The 26,588-nt window shown below is 46.3% G+C and overlaps 2 protein-coding genes across 2 annotated transcripts; both read right to left on the reverse strand.

Annotated features, from left to right (window-relative positions):
- Positions 1 to 4,649: 4,649 nt before the first annotated feature.
- Positions 4,650 to 5,291, reverse strand: HRG_05458 (reverse transcriptase (RNA-dependent DNA polymerase) domain-containing protein; the record flags this gene model as incomplete). Its single annotated transcript, XM_044863929.1, has 2 exons — positions 4,650 to 4,949; positions 5,001 to 5,291. The coding sequence occupies 2 exons, from the start codon at positions 5,289 to 5,291 to the stop codon at positions 4,650 to 4,652; spliced, it is 591 nt and encodes a 196-aa protein (XP_044720461.1).
- Positions 5,292 to 9,517: 4,226 nt separating this feature from the next.
- On the reverse strand, positions 9,518 to 12,499 carry HRG_05459 (MAC/Perforin domain-containing protein; the record flags this gene model as incomplete). The annotated part of the gene is made up of 15 exons (XM_044863930.1): positions 9,518 to 9,723; positions 9,811 to 9,853; positions 9,909 to 10,024; positions 10,112 to 10,346; positions 10,401 to 10,455; positions 10,507 to 10,771; positions 10,830 to 10,947; positions 11,016 to 11,133; positions 11,195 to 11,322; positions 11,396 to 11,463; positions 11,524 to 11,711; positions 11,771 to 11,801; positions 12,118 to 12,134; positions 12,187 to 12,331; positions 12,424 to 12,499. The coding sequence occupies 15 exons, from the start codon at positions 12,497 to 12,499 to the stop codon at positions 9,518 to 9,520; spliced, it is 1,809 nt and encodes a 602-aa protein (XP_044720462.1).
- Positions 12,500 to 26,588: the final 14,089 nt, after the last annotated feature.

The following is a 26,588-nucleotide window of genomic DNA, read 5'->3' on the forward strand; positions in this document are numbered from 1 at the left end:
TCCTTTTTTAGAGGAACTATTACTTAGAAAGCTTTAAAGTAAGCTACTATTATAACTTTAAGTATAAAAGTAAAGCTACTAGCTCTTTTAAAAGCTTTAAAGGAAGCTATTTTCCTTAGCTAGCTACTAATATCTCTATAACTATAAATTCTAACCCTATTAGCTATAAAATATAATAATATATAGACTATATAAATTCTAACGGAAAATATAAAGCTATCGACCTAGCTATAGTATATCGATATCTACTAGTATTAGTTATACTAAGAGGTCTAAAAAGTACTTATTTCTATTTATTAGGTTTTAATAGTATCGATAAAATTAAATAGTCTTATAAAGCCCTTACTAAAGTAAAAGCTAGCTATCCTTTTATAGTAAATTAAGCTAGAAAACGTCCGTAAGAAGCTATCCTTAAAGGCTCGCCTTAATAGTTTATAAAAGGAGCTAATAGCCTATATAAGAAAGTAACGTCTATAGCTAAAGAAGAAGGAAGAGGTTTTCCCTTTAAAGGGCCCCTTATTTTAATTATATTTCTCTTTTTTAAGAAGGCCCCCTTTCTTATAAGACTTTTTCCTCTTTAGGCCCCTATTCTATAAGTAGGTTTAAAAGAGCCTAGGGACCTAAAAGGGCCCTTATTTTCCTTAAGTAAAGGGATAAGTATAGAGCTAAGAAACTCCTTTATACGCTTACTAGCCTAATTATTTAGCTTTACCCTTTCTATAAGGGTAGGCTATAGCTAAGGGGGTATATTATAAAGCATAGCTTAATTTTATAGTTCTTAGAGATGTCCCTTAGTAAGAGGGACTAAGGAAGCTAAAGACACCTAGTATAAAAAAAGGAAGAAGGAGCTAAAAAGAGGTATAGAAAGAAGGGTAAGGGTATAAGGGGAAGTAGAAGTAGCGATAGCTTCCTATAGAGTTAGCGAGAGATAAGACGGATATACTAGTAACGGCTAGAAAGGAGGGGAAAACCTAGTAAAAAGCTCGGTAGTTATAAGGATATTAGTAGCTTCTTTAAGTAGGATCTTCTTTATTAATTAAGATACTAAATAGGTATAAAGAGGGGCGTTAGATAAAGGAAAGAAGGATAATTAAGGTAATATAATAATTATCCCCTTATTATAATTACTGCCCCTATAAAAATTAAATATCTTTACTTTACCTATCTAACCCCTTACTTTTAATTTTACCTTTATATATTTTATATATAGTTCTTATATCTCTCTTTATAAGAAAGTTATAAATTAATTTATTAGTAAGTAATAGCGTTCCTTTAATAGCTATATTTACCTTAGATAGAGTAACTATATTAATAGTCTTTCTTAACCTATTATTACTAATAATAGTATTTACTAGTTCTTTTCCTTTAAGGTAGGAATTAAGGGTCTAGGCTATATACTTTACTTTCTCGTTTAAATAGTCCTTTACCTATTTTTCGATATTTTATTTAGCTAGATTACTATATTTCTAGCTTAATAAGGGCTTCTTATTATATATTACTTATAGTAAGTAGTAATTCTCCTACTAGCTTATTAAGCTATTAATATACTATTTATAGCTAATATATTAGCTTTTAGCTTAGGTATCTACCTTCCTAGAGATTTAATTAGCGCTTCCCTTTTTTATAGGTAGTTATAACTTCTTCCTATAAGTATATTCTTATTTAAAGTTAGTAATTAAGTTTCTTAAGAGAATTTAATCTTTACTATATTTTTTATTATAAAGGTTAAGAGCCCTTATTATTATAGACTAATATAGGTCTTACTTATTTACCTCTATAAGAAAATCCTATTTAATTCTTATATCGTTAAGTATATTAACCTTAAGGTCTTATAAATTTATAATAATTTAGTTAAGCTATTCCGCCTAAGATTTCTAGTCTTAAGCGCCTCTTTTATTAATAAAGGTTATATATCTTTTATAAATTAGCTTTTTCTCCTCTACCCCTAAGGGCAAGGCTTACTTCTTTAATTCCCTACTTTTCTCTCTTAGGCTATTATATATAAAGGTTGCCCCTTAAAGCCCTTTACTAACTATTTTCTTAATTAATTCTTTAAGTACGATTAAGGCTTTTTACTAGACCTTATAGCGATCGAATTATAGCTAGAACCTTTTCTTAAGGTTATAAATAAAGTCCTTTATATCTTAGTATCGTCTATTATAGCCTATTTACCTTATAAGGAATATAGCCTTAGCTTTATCTTCTTATTAAGTAGGTCTCCCTTTAAGATTTATAATAAATTGCTCTTAGTCTAGCTATTAAGGCTATTTAAGCTCCTTTATACCGTCTAGGTTAGTATATTCCTAAATCTTATAAGTTTAAGCCTACGATTTAATCCCCTTAATCTATATAGTCTAATTAAGGCTTTCCCTTAATCTTATAATATAATTATCCCCTTTTACTTCCTTTAATATTATCTTAGGAAAATTAAGGGTTCTAGCTTAATTAGTAATATCCTTCTTTAAGGGATATATAATTATATATAATTCGTATATTTCTAGTAGTACCCCTTAGTATAGCTAGGTTCCTTACCTTAATACTAGAATTTAAGTATTATAACGGCGTTAATAGCTTATAAATAGCTTTAAAGGTAATATCGATAGGTAAAATATAATCTAGTTATATAGACCGGGCTTATAACTCTTAAGTAGAGGCTTAAGAGTATAGTAAAAGAAATAAGGGCATAGAAAGGTAAATTTAGTAATATATATCTTAGTCTATCTATTAAGATAAGAGAGGGGCTTATATAGGTATAGTAACTATATATAGCTAGCTAAAAGGGGGTATTATAATATTCCTATACCTAAGTTAGGCCTATATAATATCCTTAGGCTAGGGGAGTTATATTGCTTATATAGGCTCCCTTATGCATAACTATTAGGTCTACTAGGGATGACTGTGGCCTCTTATGCCCACTCTCCTTAACAGCTACGTAGGCGCGGGGAATATGCGCACCTAATTGTGCGGTATCGGCGCTGCGCCTTAACAAGCCACACTACCCCACTTATTTTGTATGCTCCCTATCCATACGTGTATGCTCTCTAGTCAGGGCCTATCTAAAGAGCAAGAAGAGAGTGAACAAGCTCACGAAACTCTGCAGCTCTTTATACGCAAATAAAAGGTCCATTGCAAGATTACGCTATAGCTGTTCATCGTTGGAAGGGCCTAGTATCTTAGTATACAGAGCATTGGGTTTATGTTAACCTAGTGAGTCCTAGAGTAATTCTCAGCAAGCTGAGAGCGCGGGCGGAAGGATAAGGGCAGGCACAATTGAGTCCAAACGATGATGCATGTTTTTTATCTATCTGTGCGACATTGAGGGGGTATTTATACGAATAGATACCAATCTGGGACCCGTGGTGGCCCTGAATCAGTGCCACCCGTGTATCCCGATTAGGCAATGTTCCTCTACTGTATCGATACCTGACTCAAGTCCTTGTGTCTGACCTGCCTCTTTCACCGGAGTTTATACGTGTGCGGATTAGACCGTCAGTCTGCTCCTCTGACACACCCCTTTGCCTCGGTCTCACTGGGTGAGTGAGGCAAACAAGCAAAAGAGACAGACGAATCATCCAATCTTATCAAATATCCAGCGAGTGAGGCTACTACCGTTGAGGGAGATGCTCTTCATGATGTCTTCCTTGGTGTTGTGACCAGGAGCATTTTAACAAGTCAATACCAGCAAAATGATGGGTCCATCCTGTGCCTGGGTGATGCTCGAGAGCATCTATATCTCTCTGGGTGGTGATACTGTCGAAACTGTCCTCCGGCGCATCGGCTTCAATTGGTGCCACCGGTCTCCTTGCATCCCTAGCTGCTTGACAAAAGCTTCGTGCTTTTGCTGGGGAAGGGCCTTTGTCATTCCATCAGCGGGATTCTCCGTAGACTTGATCCATGTGATCTGGAGTCTTTCTTCCTGAACCTCCTGTCGAAGCCAGTGACGATGGATATCGATGTGCTTAAGGTTCGTCTTGAGCTTTGCGCTTAGTTCAGTCAGGAGCCTGATGGTCTGCAGGTTATCGCACCATAGCTCATTGGTGCCTTCTACCTTGATGTCAAGCTCTTTAATTAGCCGGAAAATTGCATTTGCTCCTTCGCCGCGCTTGACAGGGCCAGCAATTCGGCCTCTGTGGACGACGTCGTCACAGTCGCTTGTTTCGTAGCCTTCCAGTCAACGGGTCCGCCTAGAAACAAGAAGACATATCCCTGTGAGGATTTTCGAGTCTCCGGGTTGTCTGCAAAGGATGAATCAGAAGCGCAGAGGAACCTGCGTTCAGCTTCTTTGACTGAGAAGCAGATGCAGCGATCTCTCGTGTGATAGAGGTATGCCAGGCATCTCCTGGCCTCTCCTATGCTTCGGGCCCGGGTTATGGCTGAATTGTGCCAGTTTTCCAACCGGGAACGCACCGTCGGGTCTGGTGTGAATCGCTGGGTGAAGAATTGAGCCAATTAGAGAGAGATATTGATGAACCTCGTCCCTAGTAGCCGTCTTCTCGTATGGCTTGAGCTCTTCGGTCGTTATCGGGATCTGGGGCACGCCAAGGATCTGATCATCGTCCTCAATGTGGAATTTCTTGGCCATCTTCGAGAGATACGAGGCTTGAGCGAGCCAAAGCTTCTTCTGGGCCCTATCCTGATGACTTCAATCCCTAGGAACCAGCGAAGTTCCCCATGTGGTTGATGGTATATTCCTTCATAATGGCAGCGTGAAGTTCTTCCCATTCGGCCTTCTTTTCTTTTGGATACATCATCACGATGTCATCCACAAAGAAGAAGATGATGACTCCTTTATAAGTCATCACGCAGGCATCTTCGACGAGTTGTTGAGCGCCCAGCTTCTTGAAGAAGCCCGAGAGCTCCTCAAACCACAGCCTTGGAGCGATTCGAAGCCCGTATAGTCCCTTGAGAAGCTTCAAGCATAGCCCAGGCTCAAGGTAGCCTGGTGGCATCTGACAATAGATGGCATGCTTGAGCTTATTATACAGAAACGCTGTTTTCACATCGTACTGTTCTGTTTCAAGGTCTTCAAGACAGCAGAGGGCCATTAACACTCTGAAGGTTCTTGCTCGTAGTGTGGCCGCGTATGTGTCCTCGTTGTCTTCCGGCTGCTGGTCTCCACGGACCACAAGTCGGGCTTTAAAGCGAGTGACGTAGCCCTGCTCATCCAGTTTATATGCATATACCCATCGCAACGGGATTATGAAGTGGCCGGCTTCTTCAACCATCTTTCTGGCCACCTTGGTCCACGTTTCGAGCTTCATCTGGTCCTCAATTTCACGCCCCATCCCCATTATCCATTGGGAGGCGTATTCCGAAGCCATCGCGGCTTTAAAGGAGGTTGGCACAGGAGGCATATCCTCAACGTGAAGCCTGTGCTTCGAGGCATTAGCAATGATGTTATTGATGAAGGCCTTCTTCGGCTTCCTCTGTCTCTTGCCCTCAAGCACATTGGCGGGGTTTATCCCCTGAGACTTGTCCTCGCCTTGCGGGGTCGTTTTCGGGTTGTGATTGTGACTCTGGGGTCGGGCTCTCCCCAACCCCCAGAGACAGCTCCTCGAATTCTGACCATTGTGGCTCGTCGAGCGCACCACCCCCCGGATCGACAGGTGGCTCATTCAATCCGTCTAGGATCGGCGTGCCTAGTGATACCTGAGGCTCCCGGTCGGTCCGCGTAGGGCTCGAGATAATGTTTGAGTTTTCCACCTCCGGGTCCTCACTCCGTAGTGGGTGACCTCCTGCGGGGTCACGCTAGTGGTGACAGAGCTTGGTGGGGAGGGTGAGGTTTCTTCCTCCACCCTACTGTTTGAAGTGCTTGGAGGCGAAATATAGGCACTGTCCGTTGTAGTCCTCATCGAAGTCTTCAAATTCGGTGCTTCTTGTGTCGCCTCGTCTGCAGAGGGTGCCGCAATTGACTCCGAGGTGTACGGCGTCATTCCGTCATCTGTCTCATCATCGGAGTAATTGCGCACTCCTGCTTCCTCTATGTCTTCGTCGTCAGGGACGTCTATCGCCACCATTTGACGAAGAACATCGTATGTATAGACCTGGAAGGCTTCCGCGTCTTCTTCCCTCTTCGGATCGTACATTGTTGACTCATCAAATTGTACATTCGCCGAGACCATCAGTTTGGTCTGGCGGATCGAGGGTATCCACACGACATATTGATGGGTCGATCTGTAGCCCACCAGGTAACCGATATGAGCTCTCTGCTCAAGCGGGGACTGCGTCTTATGTGACTTTACATGCTCCAACGCAGTGATTGTCATTGGGTAGGCCACACAGCCGAAGACACGCAGGTGATTTATGCTCGGCTGGACTCGCTTGCTGTGGCCGTATAGAGGGTTGTGGTCCCTCATATAGGTCCACCATCGTTCGTGTGGGCTTCTCCAGCTATGATCAGATCCTTTAAGTGGCGTACGGTTGAGCAAATACACTGCTGTTCGGTAGGTCTCGGTCCAGAGCTCCTCCGGGAGGCGGGAGTCCAGGTTCATAAGCCGGGCCCTTTCTTTGACCACGGCCCCGGACCTTTCTGCATGCCCATTCTGTGTGGGCGTGGATGGAGCTGACTGGAAGACCCGAATGCCCAATCCTTCGATGAATTTGACTAGCTCCTTTGTTAAAAGGGCTTTTCTCCGTCAGTAGCCAGGTTGATCAGTTTTATCCCGTACTGGGTTTCTAGCATTGATGTCAGCTTCTTGAAGGCATCTCGACCTCGGTTTTGCTCTTCAATGCGTAATAAAACCTCATCCTGGTCGTTATGCATGTGAATAGCGCAAAGTACTTTTCACCCCGAATCCGGCCACCGGGCCTGGGTGTAAGTCGAAGCTAAATTGAGCTCCGGCCCTCTGGGTCGTAAAGTGGGCTCTCACGGGAGACCTGCCTCTTTGCCTTGCCTGTTGCGCAGACCTCGCATTCACACGTGGCCGGTCCCCCCATCTTGGTTAGGTGGCTAAGGGGTTCTGGCCCCGGATGTCCTAGCCGTCTGTGCCAAAGGTCTGCTTGCCCACCCATTGGTGGCTTAGGAGCCCTGCTTGTGACAAAGACGCTGTGTTGGGGCCGCTTTGAGAGGCTTGCAATAACGTATTGGTCTTCAATTTCTTGCAGACTGACCAGAGTGCGCCCTGTGGGCTCATGGTAGAGTGTGCCGTTAACCTGGTTCCAATAGATCTTCGCAACAATCCCTGACGAGCTGAGAACACACTTGTTGGCATCTCTGGGATGTAGTAGCTGCTCTCAAGCTTCAAATTGATCCCGTTTTTCACTGGGATAACGGCCATGCCTACCCCCTTGACTTGGAGGAGTTTTCCTGCCCGGACTTCTTCTGACGATCCCCAGGTGAAGGTATCCTCATCGAACCATCGTAGGTCGTTAAAGACATGTACGCTAGCCCCTGAATCATAGATGGCCTTGTCCTCGAGAGAGTCTTCACTGTATTAGTGCTATGCACGTGCGACACTGTATTAGCCTGTTTGCTCGAGTTGTTGTTATTCTGCGGGACTGTGATGTCTTTGGCTTTTGGCTTCCACTCCATGGCTTTGGTCTTGTCCAAGGGTTCTCCTTAAGGTGCTGGTTGATGGCCTCCTTAAGGTGGTCCCTGGGAATCCATCCTTCGGGGGTCTTTCTGGAACATCGCTCTAAAGGTCCAGCAGCTTTCCCACCACTCATCCTTTTGACCCAGTGTTGCTTACATGCCGGGCACTTGTGTGACCCTCTGGGCCATTCCTAGTCCTCTGATCAGATGATCTTGGAGCGTTGTTTGCGTTGTTGACCCTGGGGTCTTCTGAGGTTTCCTTTCTTCCTGAATCCAACCTCCTTTTAAAGTCGGCAATCAGGGTGCGCAAAGGGGTTGCTGGGAGTCCTGTTCTCTCCAGGAGTGCGTCCAGCAGCCTAATCGTCATGGGCCAGCTAGGGTCCCATTCTTCGGTCCCTTTGAGGAAGTCCTGACGAATCTTTGTGTCATTAATAGTCGAGACCGCTAGGTCTCTTGAATCCAGGATGACTTGGTCCAGCTGCTCTGCCCAGGCCTTCCAGTCCCGGGTTCCTTTCTTGTTGATGATTTGATGATACCTTTCATCGATAAGGTTCTTTTCTTCCTCCGCTGAGGGAGAACCTTCTGTTTGAGTTCTTTGATCTTGTCCCGGGCGTCAGCTGTATCAGGGTCTCGCCCTGGAGCCCTCACTGATGGACTTCTTGATCACCTCCTCGATCTGCATCATGGCTTTTCTCTAGCCTTGAAGCGGTCCAATTGATCCTGGAAGGTCTTCTCTTTGTACCTAAAGAGGTCCTTGGCATCTTGAAGCTTCTCATTGAAGTCTTCCTTGCTGCCTTATACTTATTTTCTTCGTTGGGAAAGCTTCCTCGGTGGGGCCTCTGCCCTACCTTCTCGAGTAGCTCTTCCCAGCTAGGCCTCAGGGGCTCCTCGAGCACCACGGTCCCTTTGGGTTAACGTACTCCCAGATGTGGTGCGTTTGAGCCCATGATTTGATACCCTAATCCATGGGGTCCAGTCAAGGCTTTCCTTGAGTGTGGTGATGTACACCTCCCCTTCTGATATTGGGGCCTAGTGTCATCGTGTGTTTTACCTCCTGCGAGGGATGCACGCGTCACGTTGACTCTGCGTAGTTGTGGGTGTTGCCCTGAATTTTGCTCTCTTCCTCGCGTCAACCCCAAGGGTGAAGGATATATGGTGCGTTGAGATTCGTGATAGCCTCACAGTTGGTAGAGGAATGCGAAGGATAAAGAGCACCGCAAACTGGCTCATAACTCTCAGCAAGCTGAGAGCGCGGGCGGAAGGATAAGGGCAGGCACAATTGAGTCCAAACGATGATGCATGTTTTTATCTATCTGTGCGACATTGAGGGGTATTTATACGAATAGATACCAATCTGGGACCCGTGGTGGCCCTGAATCAGTGCCAATTCCCGTGTATCCCGATTAGGGCAATGTTCCTCTACTGTATCGATACCTGACTCAAGTCCTTGTGTCTGACCTGCCTCTTTCACCGGAGTTTATACGTGTGCGGATTAGACCGTCAGTCTGCTCCCTCTGACAGTAATGCAACAAGATATTCTAATAGGGAAAGTTGGCGATTTGGCATCGTAAGAGGGCGCGAAAGACTTGAAAGTCTTGGGATGGCGTTGGATAAAATGCGCGAGACTGTCGCAGTCAAGCGATGGTACTAAACCTTCTAGATATCAACGTGGCATGCTAAATCGACCTCAGTGGCAACATGCCACGCCAAGGCAACAACACAACTACGAGAAGCCAACTTCGTATCATCATCCAGAAAATCGAGCAATCATCCTTCCATCCACATGACTAGTCCGTAATAACTGACATATTGTGGACGGAGTGTCAGTGTTCTGCGTGTAGGCAGGCTCGGGGGAGGGAGATTCGCCAGAGCCAGGCAGCAACTTGGTACCGCTCGATATATGGCTTCCAGGTGACTGAGATCCCTGCTTGCATCGATCGAAAGGAGCAGTCAATTTCATCCTGGCTATCATAGAGCAGGCACCAACTAAGAATATTTCATAACCAACTTCAAGGCCGGGGGAAGCGTCCCAGAGTCCGTCGTCCTCTTCACACACAAGTATGCGTTCCGCTTATCCTCAACTATGACGTGAACATAGCCACTCGACTCCAGAGGGTTATCATACTTGAAGAAGTGCAGTGTTACCGTGCCGCCATCCGGGACAACTCCAGAGCCTTCATTGCCAGCGCCGTCTTTAAACATCAGCAAATCAGTTGTCGCACGGAGAGGGTTTGCAAATGGAAAGCGCCACTTGATCTCCGCCCAATCCAGGTACAAACCCGTGCTCTTGTTCTTTACGCGATATTTGGTTCCGTATTTGATCTGAACTTGTTATCAAACCGCCGAACCCCAGGTTTCACGCAATAGCTCGACATACCTCAGTAGCCGGATCGCCGTTCGCGGATTCGGCCTCGTAAAGTAACAGTTCCTGCCTAAGCTCCACTTTCTTGGGCCCCAAGAGAACACAGCCACGAGACTGGACATTTGAGTCCACTGGTATTGATACTATATTAGCGGACTTGAGAGCATTTACTGTCGCAGCTATAAAGGCCTTTGGTTAGCATATAGCTATCTGCATACGGAATACGCGGGTCATACATAGGTCGTAGGCGTCTGCGGGGTAAGCCAAGAGAAACCTGCCGGTCGGGCAATCTTCCGCATTCAACGTGAATGTGTTGGACTGTTTGGGCGGCTTAGGTTTGGCTCGGAGGATCTCGAGAGGTGTTTTGACGCCCCATCTTTCCGCTTCCGCTGCCAGTCCTTCCATGCCACGAAGCTGTGCTATCGAGTCAAGGAGGCCAGCGATTTTGTCTTGCTATGGGTCATGTCAGATGCGAAGCTGGACGTCAGAAGGGGGGGGGGGGCAAACCTTAGTGATTCTCCAATTCCAATGATGTGCGACGGTTGGAGCCCATTGCGTTGGGCTTGACGTTTGTTAGCAAAGCATATACTGCAGCGTGTTTGATGAAGCTTACTGATTACACAAGAGTGTGTCTCCGCCGTTGGCTTGCCAGGTGAGGCTCATAGTGGCGCTTCTCGTAGAGCCTGACTGCGATGCCTTCGATTCTTGCCCATGTGACGCCGAGACTGATGCCGAAGCACCCCAGCCACTGAACGAGGCGGAAGCTGCAGCTTTCATCGCCGAAACCACCTCACGGCTACTACTAGAGGCGGACGATGCGACGTCTTCTGTGGCGAAGAGACGTCCGCCAAGTTGGACTCTGCTGCTAAAGAACTCGCCTACGACTCATGTTAGCAGAGCGATAGGTAAGAATTTACCATCCCGGGCAGAACCCACCGTATTCGTCTTGGAATTTTCTGAGGCTGGCTGCGTCCGTAACCAAAGCCAAGGCAGCGCTACACTCTGGCGTCAATTCCAAGCTACGTTCGTCCAAGAAAATGGTAACTCGAGGAAACTTCAATATCGCCACGTCAGCCTTTGCCACCAATACCTCCCGTTTGCAATGCACATTCCGCGACTTACGTTATAGGCGATTGTTACTTTTTTGCTCTTCTTGGTCGATTCGCTACTATCCTTCGCCGAGCTCGATTGACTATAGCTTGCGGAGACCTCCAGTGAGAAGCCAAAGACGGATCCACCGCTGCCATTGAACTCGTAAGCAAAGGTCAAGTGCTATTGCGGAACAGAAGACGGAGACAAACCCCGCTGCCGAGACGTCCGTCTCGGAAAAGGACGAACTGGCCATTGACGCCTGGATCTCAGTCTCAGTCTCGTATGTCGCGACATACGACCTGTCGTCTATGATGTAATCAGGCACCCGAAGATCGAGCTATAAATCCATGAATCAATAGGTGTTCCGTGGCCGAGCTTGCGTCCGCATCCCACTGCGAAGAGCAACTGACTTTCACACCCCTGATGCTTGAGTTGGGGAGAGCATCCGAGTAAATTGTCCTCTTTCTCAGACGGAAGGCTGCCCAAATGCTTGATTCAGCAAGAAAAGCATAAAGGCGGTTCGGAAGCTGGGTCTTACCTGGATACCGAGCTCTCTCAAGCGCAACCGGCACGCCCCTGTCCTCCTCCGTAGATCCCGGTGCCGGCGTCTTTTTTGGTGTATTTTCATCGGTTTTTTTCTTTTCCCAAATGACGCGAATGCCATAACAGAGGGCGTTACTTTCGCTCACCACTGCCCAGTCTCGTTCTTCCAGCTCAGGCACGTATCTAGCGTATTGTCAGGCTTTACTCATGGTAGGTATAAATACCACAGCGGATAGGCTTACTTGAAGGCGGGTCCGGTCGCAGCTTCATTCACTGTTTATTTTTGGCCGGGTCAGCTCTGCTATCAGCATCAATGACGTGACTCATACCAACAGCTGCTTCAGACTACGATCAATTAGCAATTGCATTTGAGGGGCTTCTAAGACGGAATCATACCGAATCCTTTGGCTTCGCAATTTCTTCATCTCTCATATACACATCAAGAGTAGTAGCCTCTTCAACATTTGTCTATTAAGGTATTAAGCGAGAGGAAGCGTCACTTCAGGAGGTGTTGTACTTGCCCCAAGACAGTCTGTCAGGTACTCCTGGACCGAGAATGTGTCTGGTACACAGGCACCCTTTTTCCCACAGAAAGGATGATGCGAGCTATTGGATTGGTAAGCAAGGGTCTGTCATGATCTAAATCCATTCTTCTCACATCTCAATACTGCCAGTCAAACCAGCAATGTTCGCTCGAAGGTCGGACAATGTTTCATCGGCAAGGCTTGACTTGAGCAGCTTCAAATAGAAGGCTTCTTTCTCGGTGGTACCATCCGTGAAATGGACGACAGTTGGAACCGTCTCTAGTAGTTCCATAAGCAACCATCTTGTTTCTTAACATGTGACGAGTCTGACGAGAATCGCCGCTTGTCTACGTGGGGATCGTTAAGCTTACCCTCTTTTGCCTGAGCCAGCTTAACCGTGGGGTTATCTGCTTTGAGCGGCGTAGCGGTGGAAGGTTTTCCTGCCATGATCTGATCCACGAGATAGCCAGCTGGGGTTTCGAGTGTTGATTCCAATGTTTGATGGGAAGTTGTCGGCTGGATGACTTTGAAGTAATGCTCAGCATCTACGGCAGGTGGTCCCAATATATAGAGCGCCGGCCATGGCTAGCCGGCCGCTGAACTTAGAGCAGATGTCTACATTTGATGTTGGAAAATCCCGCCCGAAACGTCACGCTTGCGTTTGACACATCGACAGCTCAGGACAGCAGCGGGGAATCGTCTAGGCCATCCACGCCGTCCCATCTGCCGAACTTTGGCTGTAACTTCTCGCAATGCAGTATATAAAGCAACCATGCACGCCTTGCCCACCACGGCTAGTACTCAGGACGCCACTTTGGATCATCAGGAGCTGAGGCTATGCGGCATGTTATCTTGCTGCAGCTAGATTATTCAAGCATCTATAGACATAGACAGTGCACATGAGCAGCGTGGGAAGCAGGGTGCAATGCAGTCAATAGGGGCGGAGGGGGGGTTATCCACCCACCCAAAAGCGTTGTGGTTCTTCAACTCATAAAAGATTACATGGCCAATAGGGGGTACAGGTATATATAGGATGCGTAGGTTAATGAACATGAGTCTGTCATGATTTATCGTGATATCTTTGGCAGCAGATAATGCCGAATGGAAATACTGCTCCGTGCCATTTTCACCTCTGTATCTAGTTTTGCTAGAAATGAGCGAAAGAAACAGGCGGAAGATATATACATTTTATGAAAATCATTGGGAAAGTGCAACTGCGACTTTTATTTTAGCGAATAGGTGTGTCACGCTTGCTCACCACTTGACCAATAAGACAAGCGTCGAATGCAAGTGTTCGAAAGCTGATCCCAAAAGTCCTTCAGCTGGGATGGCCAAGAGTAGCCCGCTCCCCTCCCCCCGCGCCGTGTAATTAATATCTTTCTCTTCTCTACCCAGAGCATCCCGCTTCCCGTTATACCCAATTAATCACCCCGCGCTCAGCTTCGTCCGTCGGACTTGGCCCCGATTGGTCGCTGCTATCGCCAAGCTTTTGTTTCTGTCATTTCTGGCCGTTCGTTGGTCGGATCTGAGCCGCTCCATCCCCAGCCGCGCCTCGTTACATTGGCTTATGGCCGCATGTGTGGACCGGGGCTAGAACAACGGCCCAGTCTCTGGAAGCGAGCTGCAAGCGCGCCTCAGTGCCTTGAGAAACGAAAGGCGTTCTAGACGCAGGGCCGGCACCTGTGCCGCCCCCTGCAAACTTCACCCCTCAAATCCGCCGCTTCTCTTGCATCTAGGAACCTGTCCTAGAGCAGGGACGTATCTCTTCCTCGCCAAGGACACCGTTGCTTATAATGTTTCCATTAAGATAGAAGATCATGATGACCATGGGCTCTAGCATCTCCCGAAGATCGAATACTTGCATGACCTTGGGCTGGCTATGACGATAGACCGCATCCCTTGAGTAGAAAGGACAAGAGCTCCCAGTCCTTTAAGATCAATGCCAACTACTTATAATCCTGCTCCAGTATTACTGGCGCGAGCAACCTCTCGACTGTCAATTATGAGCCTTTCGGCCATAACACCAATAGTTATGCGGAACCACTTGGGGTTATGCGGGGGTAATGACTATGCGCGCCGAACTACTTTGCTAGGGACTCCGCCTTACGGACGCCCGTTTGACTGACCCCCTAAGTCTGACATGAATGCATTCCACTGTCATGCACCGTGCCCCTTCAGTGCACGGCTGGTTTTCGTTCTAAGTATTACTTCCCTAGCCATTTCTTCTAGCTAGAAAAGGTGGATGATTATATTTCTATCGACGTAGCTATCTATATTACAGAATTTCGAGTCCTCTTTGTTTCAATAATACTCAGAATAGCGATATGACACGTGATTATCCTGTCTCCTAGCGACGGCTTGACGCACATATCCCATGCTCGGTTTAACCCTAGGCTTTACTACAACGACAATGACGCCTTATACAATCTGTTTGCGACATAGCCTAGAAACTACTTTGGTAGTCTGCCTAAGTCGCAGGGCGATCGTAGAGTCGATGTGCCGTATTACGAATTGCAGCAGTTACGAATCTTCTTGGATGGCTGTTTCCGCAGCTGCGGCGCTGTGGGGTTATTTACTCTAGTAATTCTAGGCCCCGACAAGCTTGAGAGAGAGCGCTTGCGCGAGCAGATGGAGTCGAAAGATACCGACAATTACATCGGAAGCACCGTCCGCTTCTAGTCCGCTTTGTATTTCGCTCAAATGTAACGCACCAGCTGAATCAGGCTTTAGAGTTTCAGTTGAAAAGCCGAATGAAGTCGCAGAGCTTAAACCAGCCAAGCCTAGGCTGAGGTTCTCGATGTGGGCGAACATGGCATCCGCCTCTTTGTATTATTAATCCTCCTTCCATGTCCCTTCCACTTTGAACGGCTCCATGTCTTGGCCGTTGTATTACTGGACCGACCTGAACAGTTGGAACTATCAGAGCCTGTAGCATCATCATATATCGATACGCATTCATCTCAGGCTTGCGATCCTGCCGCCTCCATGACATCCACGTCAGACGTCTTCTTTTTTTCCCTTTGTCTTTCTGTCGGAACCACCGTTGCACCATGCAAAACAGATACGCGCACCTGGGTTACAGATACACTGTGTTGTTGTTCCTGATATGCGCTGTTCTGACAGGATCCCACTCGCTTCTTATCACCCGCTTCAAACAAAGGGACCTCTTATATAGACATAGCTGGCAGGGATCGACATGACCATGAAGCTTGCCAGAGGCAATCGGTCTCTTCTAACAGCTTCTTTCGTCTTTTTTTTTAGTTATATTACGCCCGGAGGGTTCCCCTATAGGGCCACTACGCTAAGCTACGGACCTGCTATATATTGTTCTATCTTACCCTAAGCCCCACGCTTCTTTTTATCTATTTCTAGCCTCGTTCGCTGTGACATAATAGGCCTACTTAAAGGTTAGTTTCTCTAAGTGTTCAGCGTCCTACCTTTAGCGACTAAAGCGCGGTCTGCTAAGTTAAAGGCTATTATATTAGTATAATTTTCTCTTAATTAGTATATAGCCTATTAACGGTCTATACTAAAGCGTTTTATCGCTAATATAAACTATATCGTCGTATATACCGCCCTAATATTAGGCTACTACTTATTATCGTCTAACTCTAACCTACCTCCTAGGAAGAAAGATAGGTCTCTTACCTTTCCGCGAGCATATCGTAGTATAATCTCTCGTTATACTATCTATCTTCTATATCGAAAGAGGAAATGCTCTACCGTTTCTATAGACTACCTATAAGTATACTTACTTAATTCTACTACCCCGATTTTATAAAGGTAGTTATTTAACCGTAATTTACTAGTTTAAAGTTATACTAATACTTTAGATTCCTTTTTAGTTAGCTCGTCGTATATCTTATAGGTATACTTACCCGGTAATACTTTATCGATACGCTTTAAGTGCTTTTTAACCCCTTTTAAGATCTAACGATCGCGAGTATATTCGTTAAGTAGTAGTTATAACGTTATTACTTTTACCTAAAACGTTACTAGTTTAGCGATATATTTATCTCGCGTCGCTCTTTTCGCTTATATTTTAGCTAATAGCCTAAGGGTAAACTTCTTATTCTTTATAGGCACCTAACGAAGTCTAACTTTATAGCCTCTTTTTATAAGATACTTAATAGATCTATATATCGCCTATATTATATACTAACTAGACTACTACCGCGGTCGCTTAATAACTTATAGGATAGAGCGGTTGCTTATTATAACTATAAGCTCTCGGTTATAAAGACCTAGAGGCATATACCTTAGGGCTATAGCGATTGCCTCGAGTCCTACTATATAGACATTCTGCTTATTACTAGAGCTAAAGGTAACGGAGTAGCTTACTAGTACCTTATCTACGTTATTACGGGAAGTATCCCGAACGACGCCTCCTAACCTAACCTTACTTTTCCTTTACGAGCTAGACGTCGCGATAGTTATATCCTCTAAGTTATCCGACTTTAGCACCTCCGCTCGGTCTATCTCGTACGTTAGCTATACTTATTCGTCCTACGGCGCTAGTGCGAACTCGTAGATAACTTCTAGGCGCTTAGATCTAGTCTTCCTATTACCGAGGTAAGCTTCTATATTAGCGACGTATATCTCCTATTTAGCTTAAGCCTCAACGATATTAGAGGATGCGTCTTCGGGAGCGTCCGCATCCTTATCTAGAATTTCGCTGCCGCTTAAGCATGCCGTTCTCGGAACGATTGCACGCCGGCCTCGGCCTCGGCCACTGCCGTTGCCACTATGCGAAAGCCTCCCGTGACAGCCTGGGCTCCGATTCGCTGGGCCCTGCCAATCCACGCCGCTTCTTTTACCCCGCACGCGTGCGACCATACGTTTGAGGCATAGTCTATGGCTGGCGCCACCGTCGCAACGAATAGTTGCCTCGCTATCCGTGGCGAAGCCACCTTTAGTCGTTTTAAATATATAGCCGCGGCTAGCCCCTTAGCGGCTGCTCTAGCGATATTCTCTTTAAAGCGAAGCGCCTTATCTATGATGACTCCTAATAGCTTTACGTTGCTCTTTAGCTTGATATTGTTTCCTTTGATAATAAGAGGTAGGTCGCTATCGCGCTCCGCGATGCGTGTAAAGTAGATGATAGATATCTTCTCTGCTTTAAATGTAGCGCCGCTGCGCTTCTCCCAATCAAGCGCATCATCGATAATCGATTAAATACTATCTCTGTTTGACTCTGCCGTTGGCCCCGTGACCTAGGCAGAGTAATCGTCCACGAAGGCGATGGAGCCGCCGTTGTTACTGATCCGTCTTTGCACCAGGTCTACATTGAAGAAAAGAAAAGCCACTAGCGACAGATTTCGTCTTTTAGATTGCGATCGTTTTGTAAAGTGTGAAAAGTGGTTCCGGCAATGCGACTCTTATGGAATGCATCTACACCTCTTTTAGCGATCGCTCTGAAGATCTTGTGGCATTGTTCCCGCTTTAATGTATCTCTCACTTGCACTAGACATTTTAATTTGCCTGGTCAAGAATAACAAAACTATCAGACCACTCTTCTCCCCGAGGAACCGATTGATTGCTGGTAACTGATTAGTTGTCATTACGTTCTTCATGTGGCCATCTGAAGATTTACAACAGACACGACGTTATAGAGGCCAATGTCTTCAATTTTGGGGGCTTCAATTCTGAAATTTTCAGAACTACGGCCATTCAAGGACAGGAACCCGCTGACGATCGGCCGAGCTTAAACTCCAGTGGAGAACTCCATACAACGATCGAAAGCTTCAACCACCCACCATGTACCCATCGTAGCGAGCCAAGACCACCCGATCGTCACTGAAATTGCCGGTTATATAATCATATCGGCAGCAATCAGATTTCTCGTAAACCACGGGCAGATACTTACAGGCTAGAGAATGCTATATCAGCACAGTGCCTGAGATCAGATCCTTCATTTATTATGAATAAATACTCACTTTCTGGCGTTTTCCAGCTGCGTTAGGGTATTGCTAATAGTTAGGGCTCTTATCGGTTATAGACGAATACTTACCCGCTGGAGTTTACCAGTCAACTTGGTGTCCTCGTTAATTAGAGGCGGATACGTACACACTAATATTACCAGCTATATTAGCATGTCTTTGGAAACCAGATTGCATATTATCGATACTGTTGGAAAACCGCCATGGCGTGCAGCCAAAAGTGAAGTGCACACTCCAGCAAGTATACTGCACGTGGATCCTATAACTCATGGAGTTGCTGGTGGCAGCTGGCAAATACTTACTGTCTAGAATTTTATATTAGCATGTTGATTATATTTGGATTTACCATCAGTGATAGATACTTACTTTCTAGAATTCGCCGGCCATTAGTATGATGCCATCAATTAGATTCCTTAGGTACTTACGGACTAGAATTTCCCAGTTAAATTAGCATCTTACTATAATTGAACTCTTTGTTAATTAAATACTTACACCCTAAGATTTGCTTGCCATATTAGCATCTCGCTAAATATTAGATTTCTTGTTAATTATAGGCAGCTACTTACAACCTAGAATTTGCCGATTATATTAGTATATTGCTAGCAATTCGATAACCCGTTCATAAGCTAGAGATACTTACTCCCTAGGGTTTGCCAGCTATTAGCATATTGCTTGAAATCATATATCTCGTTAGCAGGTAAATACTTACTTTCTAAAGTTTACCAGTTATATTAGCATACTAGGAGGAATGAATTCTTTAATATTGGCAGACACCTACGCACTAATCGCACCAGTTATATTAGCATATTGCGGTTAATTAACTCGCTTCTTAATTATAAGTAGGTACTTACAATCTGGAGTTTGCCAGCTGTATTAGATTACTGCTAATAATTAACCCTCTTATCAACTATAAGCGAACACTTACAAGCTAGAATTTCCCAGTCAAATTAGCATATTATGTTACTAGCAACCAGACTAATTTTTTATTAGACAGATACCTACTCCCTAAGATTCGCTAGTATATTAGCATATTGCCTGTAGTTAAAATCCTGATAAATTACTAGAAGTACTTACTTTCTAAATTTTAATAGCTATATTAGCACTCTACTAGCAGTTTACTTCCTTGCTATAGAATATACTTACACACTAACATAAACAGCTATATTAATATATCGCCAGCTAATAGATTCCGTAACGGTCACGGATAAATACTTACACACTAATATTGCCAGATATATCAGCATGTCGGGCTTTTCATAAACCGCAAATAGATACTTACAGGCTATAGTTTTAGCAATATTAGCATGCCGCTAGCAACCCAACTTTTCGTTGAATATAAGTAGACACTTACGGGCTAGAGTTTGCAAGCTATATTAGCATTACGCTCGAAGTTAGATTTATTGCAGGCGGACACTTACAATCTAACATTCGCCAGCTATATTAGCCTATAGGCACCGATTACGTTTGTTAATAGTAGTAAGCACTTACACGCTAGAGTTGGTTAGATCAATTAACTTACTTATCAAAAGGCGGATGGATACTCACAAACTAGATTTTGCCAGGTATATAAGCGTGCTGCAAATAACTGGCTTTCTCTTCGACTTTAAGCTATACTTACACCCTAAATTTTGCCGGCTATTTTAGTATATCGCCAACAACCGGATTATTTCTTAATCGCGGGAAGATGCCTACACACTAGCGTCACAAGCAATGTCAGCATAACGTTAGCAGTTAAGATTCTTATTATAAGCAGATGCTTACTTTCTAGAGTTTGCAAGCTATATTAGCATGCTACCAGTGATTGAGTTCCTCGTTAATTATAGGCAGATTCTTACTTGCTAGAATTTGCCGGCTGCATTAATGGTCCGCTAGCAATCAACTTCTTCGGGAGCCATGGAATACTTACAAACTAGAATTTGTCACGTCAGTATTATGCCAGTGATCAAATTCGTCGTCAATCACCAGTAGGTACTTACAATCTAAGGTTTACCAGCTATGTCAGTATACATACAGCCAGCGATCAGATCCCTTCTCGATGGGCAGATACGTACGGGCTAAAGTTTTCCAATTATATCAGCATGCTGCGAGGGATTTGATACCTGACCAATTCCGGGTAGACACTTACAGTCTGTATTTGCCAGTTGTATCAGGACACTGCTAGCAAACGGACCGGTCATTGATTTCAGAATTTCGCTTACACACTGTAATGTGAATTGGATCAGCGCTGGAGAAACATTCACTGTTGTACCAAAAGTTATGATCTTACGGCCTATGCCAAGAGGCAGCGTCAGTACTGCTCGCAGCACTTCCGTTGGCTTCTCTCTTACTTGTCTTCTTTCGTTTATCGCGGGGTTCGCCATTCCCAGTCCAACCAGGACAGCAACAAGGGCAATTGAAAGTTGCATATTGACAAGAGGTATACGATTAATAATGAACACCAGGTAGGTTTGTGCTCAACCTCGGGGAGGACTTTTGGGGAGGGGTGCTCAGCCGCTTTAGTACTCCTCGGTTTCAAGACTTGATCCGTCCTGAAGTGAGGAATAACTGAGGAGGGCTCGGGCTGCTGTCATGTTATGTCAAGTGGTGGAAGCCGTTACATGATTCTTACTCAACTGACCTGTCAAATTGGCATGACAAGCCATACCAGCCGTTCTTGCAGCAGCAACTATCGGAGCATGCATAGGTCATTGCAACATGGCCATGACAGTTTGCAGCATATTTAAGACGCCATAATCTTGCTTTATTATGTAACTGACGAGCACAGTCAATACATGTACAGTACCCTCACCTAAGATCGCGTCACACTGCCACAAACGCACCTTCACACACACTATAGGAGCTACCTGCTGTACACATGTTGGAGTGATCATTTTTTTCAGCATGCTAGAATGGTTTTTCAACAGGTTGTTGGGGCAAGACGGGGCTAGGTACCTTGTGTAGGAAATTGACGGCACCAGGATCATACGGTTACGGAACACGGGATGGAAACGCGGGCCCCGATCTGCTCTGCATATATTGGCAGCCCCAGGTCATGCTTTCACCGCTCGGGGATCTCAAGGTGACCACTTCCCATGTATGTGGATGAATGGCGGGAGGGCAGCTGATTGATTCTCTTCTTCGGCCGTGCCTACTGCAAGCACCTCAAACGGGACGTGAACTTGAGCGCCTTTCTGTCAACATTTAGCTGAATAGTGAATGGCCCTATCCCGCCGCCTCATGCATGCCCCTCCCGTGTGACACGTGGCATGCTGCTCAATGGTCTAGACTGCATGTTGCTGGCGCTACATGTAGGAAAGGGAATCCTTGAGCTGAGGCTCGCCTACATGTGAGCTGAATGGTGTTGTAACGAGGTGCGGCTGAGGTGAACTTCCATTTTGCGGAGTCGTAGGTTATAGGCACAGCCAGGGCGAGCCCGTAACGGTTATCCGGTCGAGCCCGGCACTGTGTATCAAGTAGAGTGGTTTTAATTTCTAGCAGTGAGTACAGTATATAGCGAGTTCACCTAACAGGGAAAGGCGTATTAAATGTAGCTTGTATCTAGTACATCAACAGGTATAGCTTTTCTATTTCATATGATCTTTAACAGCTTAAGTCAGGGTAGGTTAGTTTTTAAGCGGTTCGGTTAGGATCAGGGGTGAATACCTTACTGGAAATATCCGAAAAAAGTAAAGATTCAAGTTGTACAAGACTCTCTGTCCTATGCACCACAGCCTCCCCACTCTTCGTGTGCCAGTAAGGCAGGCTCGTGTGCCGGATAGTCTGCCCCTAAGGTTCTGCAAGTAAAGCCAGGATACCCCGGTGATATTTCTGGGCAGACCAATGGAAAATGCCCGATCAAGAAGTATGTAACAATACATTATATAGCATCTAGTATAGAGGTTGGCACTGTCTGAAGGCTGCATGGCTTGCCCGATCTGTCCAGATGCAGCTGCACCTTGTGACAAGTAGCAAATATCCAGTACAGTGAGTGCTGGAGCTCTACGCGAGCCATTTTTGCCACAGCCCATGAGCTTCCTAAACTGCTGGGCAGGCGGACACAGTTACCGGGTGAAGGCTATGGCGCGACGAAGCTGGGTTGTCTCGGGCCGCTCCGAACAGGCCAAGCTAACTATGTATGTACATGGGCGCTTTGGCAAACCGGGTATTGATTGGGCTACCGCGGGGAGCATGGGGTGGGAACGGGAACGGGTCTAGGGGCTAGAATTGGTGGCCATTACGACGGGTAAGAAATTCACAACACAGCAGCTAAGCGTACTGCTGAGTGCCGTCCTTTTTTTGGCCCTGCCTGCTTAGACGAGCCGCGCTCACTGTGCGGCGCTAACGCAAATCGCCTCGAATAATGGAAGAGTGGTCGGAACGTGATGTAGGTCAAGAGCGTTGGTAGGGTTTCTTATCGGCAGAGCAGCCGTCTCTTGCTCGTTAGACGCCCGTGGGTTAGGCAATATGGAGGCACTGCATGTCTCGAAGGCCATGCATTTCATCAAGACCGCGGCAAGCTGATCGCCGGTGCTACGCGAAATGAGGGGGTAGAGGGAAACGGCACACTTTTGTGCCCATTTGTGTTTTAATCTAGTTTACTGAAAATGTAGATCATTTCCCCCCATGTTATTCATTATAGGCCGAGACTCCTTCAAGTTTCCATAAATGACTGCCTAAAAAGACCTTCTCCAGCTGTTAAAGTGATCGGGAAATAGCACTGGTATATCGGAGCTAGAGATGGCCGCAGCGGTATAGCCAGCAACCACAATTGCTTAGGGACTGTGAAACAGGATAATGTATAAATTACAGTAGCATTTGTAAAGCTTTGGGCCCCGTTCCTGTGGAATTGTTGTAGATCAACGTCTACACGTAGCTGGAAGTTGCGTGCAAATCAGCCGAGTAACGGGATCCGGCAGATCACCGATAAATCCCTTAAGCGTGTACTCATTGTTGCCGTGTAATATTTCTTAGTTCGAGAAGCATACCGGTGCTATAACTCAGGGATGGCCTCTAGTATCGACAACGACCGAGTACGCATAAACGGGCCATCCTACTGCGACTTAAGGGTAGGGATCTGAGGTTTTCTTTCTAACGAGGACTAAAAGCGGACAGCGCACGGCACGGCACGGCACGGCGCAGCATGGCACGGCACGGCACGGCATGTTGAAATTTTTACCACACGTAGAACCATCCCTTCCGAGTCTTTGTAGGTGACTTCTTGTTCCCCGCATCACCCAACAACCTACGTTGACTTCGTGACTGAGACTGCCCAGCTTTAAAGCCCTGACGAGCAACGCAAAGCGACCCTTTTGACCAAGGGACACGAGAATTCTGTGGACACGGAGTGGACGTAAATACATCGCCGGCTTGAAACTTTTCTCGTGAGACGCCGTCTTTGCTGTAAGTTGTAAAAATCTCCTTTACAAGCAGCCGCTGCCAGTCGCGTTAGTTACTTGCCTTCCTCTCCCTCAGCTGCCCGCGAAGCTGCAAAATGAAGCTATTCACAAGAGCAGTCTGAAGGAGAAAAGACCGCATGATTACCCGCCAATTTCCCCTATAAATGCAGTGCTTGAGTCCCTCGCTTGCTCTTAGCCGTTCACCAACATTCAAGCCCCCTTTGCCAGCTCTTGGGTTCTCTGGGCTTTGCTCTCCTTGGCAGTAACCAACAGCAATTTTCGGAGCAGCATGGAACTTTTGGCTCCAGGCCATCTTTTCACCGACGACTCCGAGACCCCGCGTCTCCCACCTTCCCTTACCCCTCCGTCTTCTCTCCAGCTGTACCTATTGTCGCTTTCAACAGCAGCATTCGAGTTGTGGTGAAATCGAAGTCGAGCGAAGCGAGGACGAAATGAACGTAATTCACTGAGCGTCAGCATTCTGCCGTTTACGCCGAGACCAATCGACTCTCTGGCCAGCATAAGGAATGCGAAGCCGAGATCTGTTCCAATCAGCATAAAAGTACATACGACATATTGGTCAATGCATCAGCGCACCTATTGGAGTGTGCATTTCATTTTTGCCTGGTGCAGCGGTATGCGACAAGACCTAAAGACTGCAAGACCAAATCAGCAGGCAGAAGCTTGAGAGAATACACGCCCGTATTGGTGTTAATGATGCAACGGAAGGCATAGACAGGCTAAATAGGGTCATCGCAGGTTTGAGGTGACAACTCAGGAAGGCTGAAGAAAGAGAAAAAAGAGAAACGAAAATTAGCAAGGAGCTAGAAGCAAGTCGTACATGGAAGCGTGATTTAGGCTATCGGCGCGACGGACTCACCACAACCGTCCGCTGAAACCACAGTGTGCGCTAATAGTCCTCTTAATGGTTCACACTATTGGGAACGCTGATCGAGGAGCCATCCGTCAGAAGTCAATCGTATCAATGTTGCTCACCCTCAGGAAAAAGATATATCGCGAAAAAGCATTCTCGTGAAGCTGGCCCAAGCTGTCACTTTAAGACCAGTTGTGTGGGTCTTGATTTAGTCTAAATGGACATTCGCAATGTGTTCTTATTTGTGAGAAAACTATAGCCCATTCTTTGTCAATGTTTGAGCCCGTCGAGATAAAACTAAGGGTAATTAAAAGCATCTCCCTGGCTATAGGACGCCTTGTCGGATCATAGACAAAGATCTTTAACAAGATTCATAGAGCAGGGCAGCTTCGTGCTCTAGTATCTTAGGCAGAGCCTCCAGCAGCATGCGCCACTCGTCGTTATAGCCGGACAGATAATTAGACATTGTCTACCTTGATGGCCCTTAGGTTCCACACCATATCGGAGAAGTACCGGGGAAAATGTTGGTGCTCATGCTCACGCCAAAAACTTCCGCTCCGACTTCAGGGTGCCGGTCTAGACAATACGGTTCTTTGGTTCATCCTATACGTTATAAACCACGTCTCGCAAGAAGTATTCGTCACTATCCCACCACTGTTCATATAGCTTTCCCTTGCTTGCATCCTTTGTCGGTTGCCCCTGAGGGTCCCATATGGTACTGTCAAGCTGGTATAATACCGCTACACCATGCAAAATGAGGGCACCCCCAATAGAGGTGTTACTAACGCGTATTATAGGCCCTTTCTTGTCCTGACAGGTACTATCCTGCCACTTACGCGACATATCTTCCCCCAAAGTATGGAGTTTGAGCTTAGGGCGGATGATATCCGATGGAGTGGATAGGAAGTCTACGCTCTACTCTATATATCGTGGCGCCTTATGACCGGGTGATATCCCGGACTCGGTCTCCAGCACTCCCGCAGCCGGCCGGCCAAACAGGCGGTAGATGTCGCCTTCCTCATAGCGACTGAGGACACTCTTTTTTAGCAGTCGAAGCGGAATGCTCAGCATCAACAATTTTCAGAGCTACCTACTTTTCCTCGTTCTCGTCTCGTGCAAGCTAAACGGTGGAAACCCCACCGGCGCCGAGCTTGTATACAATTCTATAGCGCCCGACATTATACCTGTTACCTAGATGAATAGGATGAAACCTCCCGGGCTTGTATCTCTCTATGTCTCCCGTGTTTCCGACACCTTGGGGGAGGAGAAAGCGTGACAAGGTCTCCCTCAAGGTACGACATGTTCAAAGGATGCCAAAAAGCTGGACTGCCAAGCGTAATGGATATGGAGAGAGGGGAGAGCAGCGATCATACAAAAGGGGCCTGACCAACTGGCCAGCCTTTCAGCGGGGAAGTGTGACTTGAAGCGAGAGATAGGAGACGCGTTGTGGACAGTGTTGCAGCCTCGCGATGTGTGGTGTTTGACTGTTTGTGGTGTTGTAGGCGGCGTCGTTGCAGGCGCCGTGTTATTGGCTGTGCGTGGCGACGGCCGGTACGCGTGTACGCCTATTAATTGCGCCTGCATCGAGGTTCTATACGGCTATAGCTGCATCTACGTCTAATGCGGCTAGATACAGGGCGGATAGACAGGGCGCACAGGGTGCCTAGGGGTCAGGATCACCGCAGATGATGTCCTAGTAGAGATACTATGTAGTTCTCATTTGCTTCCCCGAAACAGGTAATGAGTCATGAAGCGTTGCCATGCATTGCGGTACGCATGTTGCCTCGATCTGCCTAATACATCTTGCCTCGTATAAAGTCTGATTTTTACCAGCTCCCACTTGATAAAGTCCTGCCACCCTCGACTTTTGACCACTTAGAAAGATCTCGCCTCCTGTATTATAATTGATATGGGCAGTTGTTAGTTGCCAACATCAAGTTTCGTTTTTTTTAGGGAGAGAAGGGTCTAGAAGTACAATAGCCTCAACCAGCCAGTACGCCTTTCATGCGAGTGTTGGTTGATACGGTGCCTCGGCGAGCAAGGCCCGGGTACAGCAAGAACCCGAGATATATAGATGCGTCACGATGACGTTTGGCAGGCTTCGCGGCGTAGCTCTCCTTGCTTGCACTACAGACGCGCTGCTGCCTGCACAGCAAAAGAGACGACACATTTCCTTCCATCACCAGCGGCCCGTGGCACGCTTGAGACAATCATGGACAGTCCATGTCACTCAGCAAGAAGGCGGACCTGAACGGCCACCAGACTATTCATCAAACACGACGGATGAAAGGTCACGCCACCGCTATGCCCAAAAGAACGTCAAGTACCTAAAGACAGTGAGACAGGCA

This window comes from Hirsutella rhossiliensis (genome assembly GCF_020360975.1).
Source record: "Hirsutella rhossiliensis strain HR02 chromosome Unknown scaffold00005, whole genome shotgun sequence".
NCBI classification, from domain to species: domain Eukaryota; kingdom Fungi; phylum Ascomycota; class Sordariomycetes; order Hypocreales; family Ophiocordycipitaceae; genus Hirsutella; species Hirsutella rhossiliensis.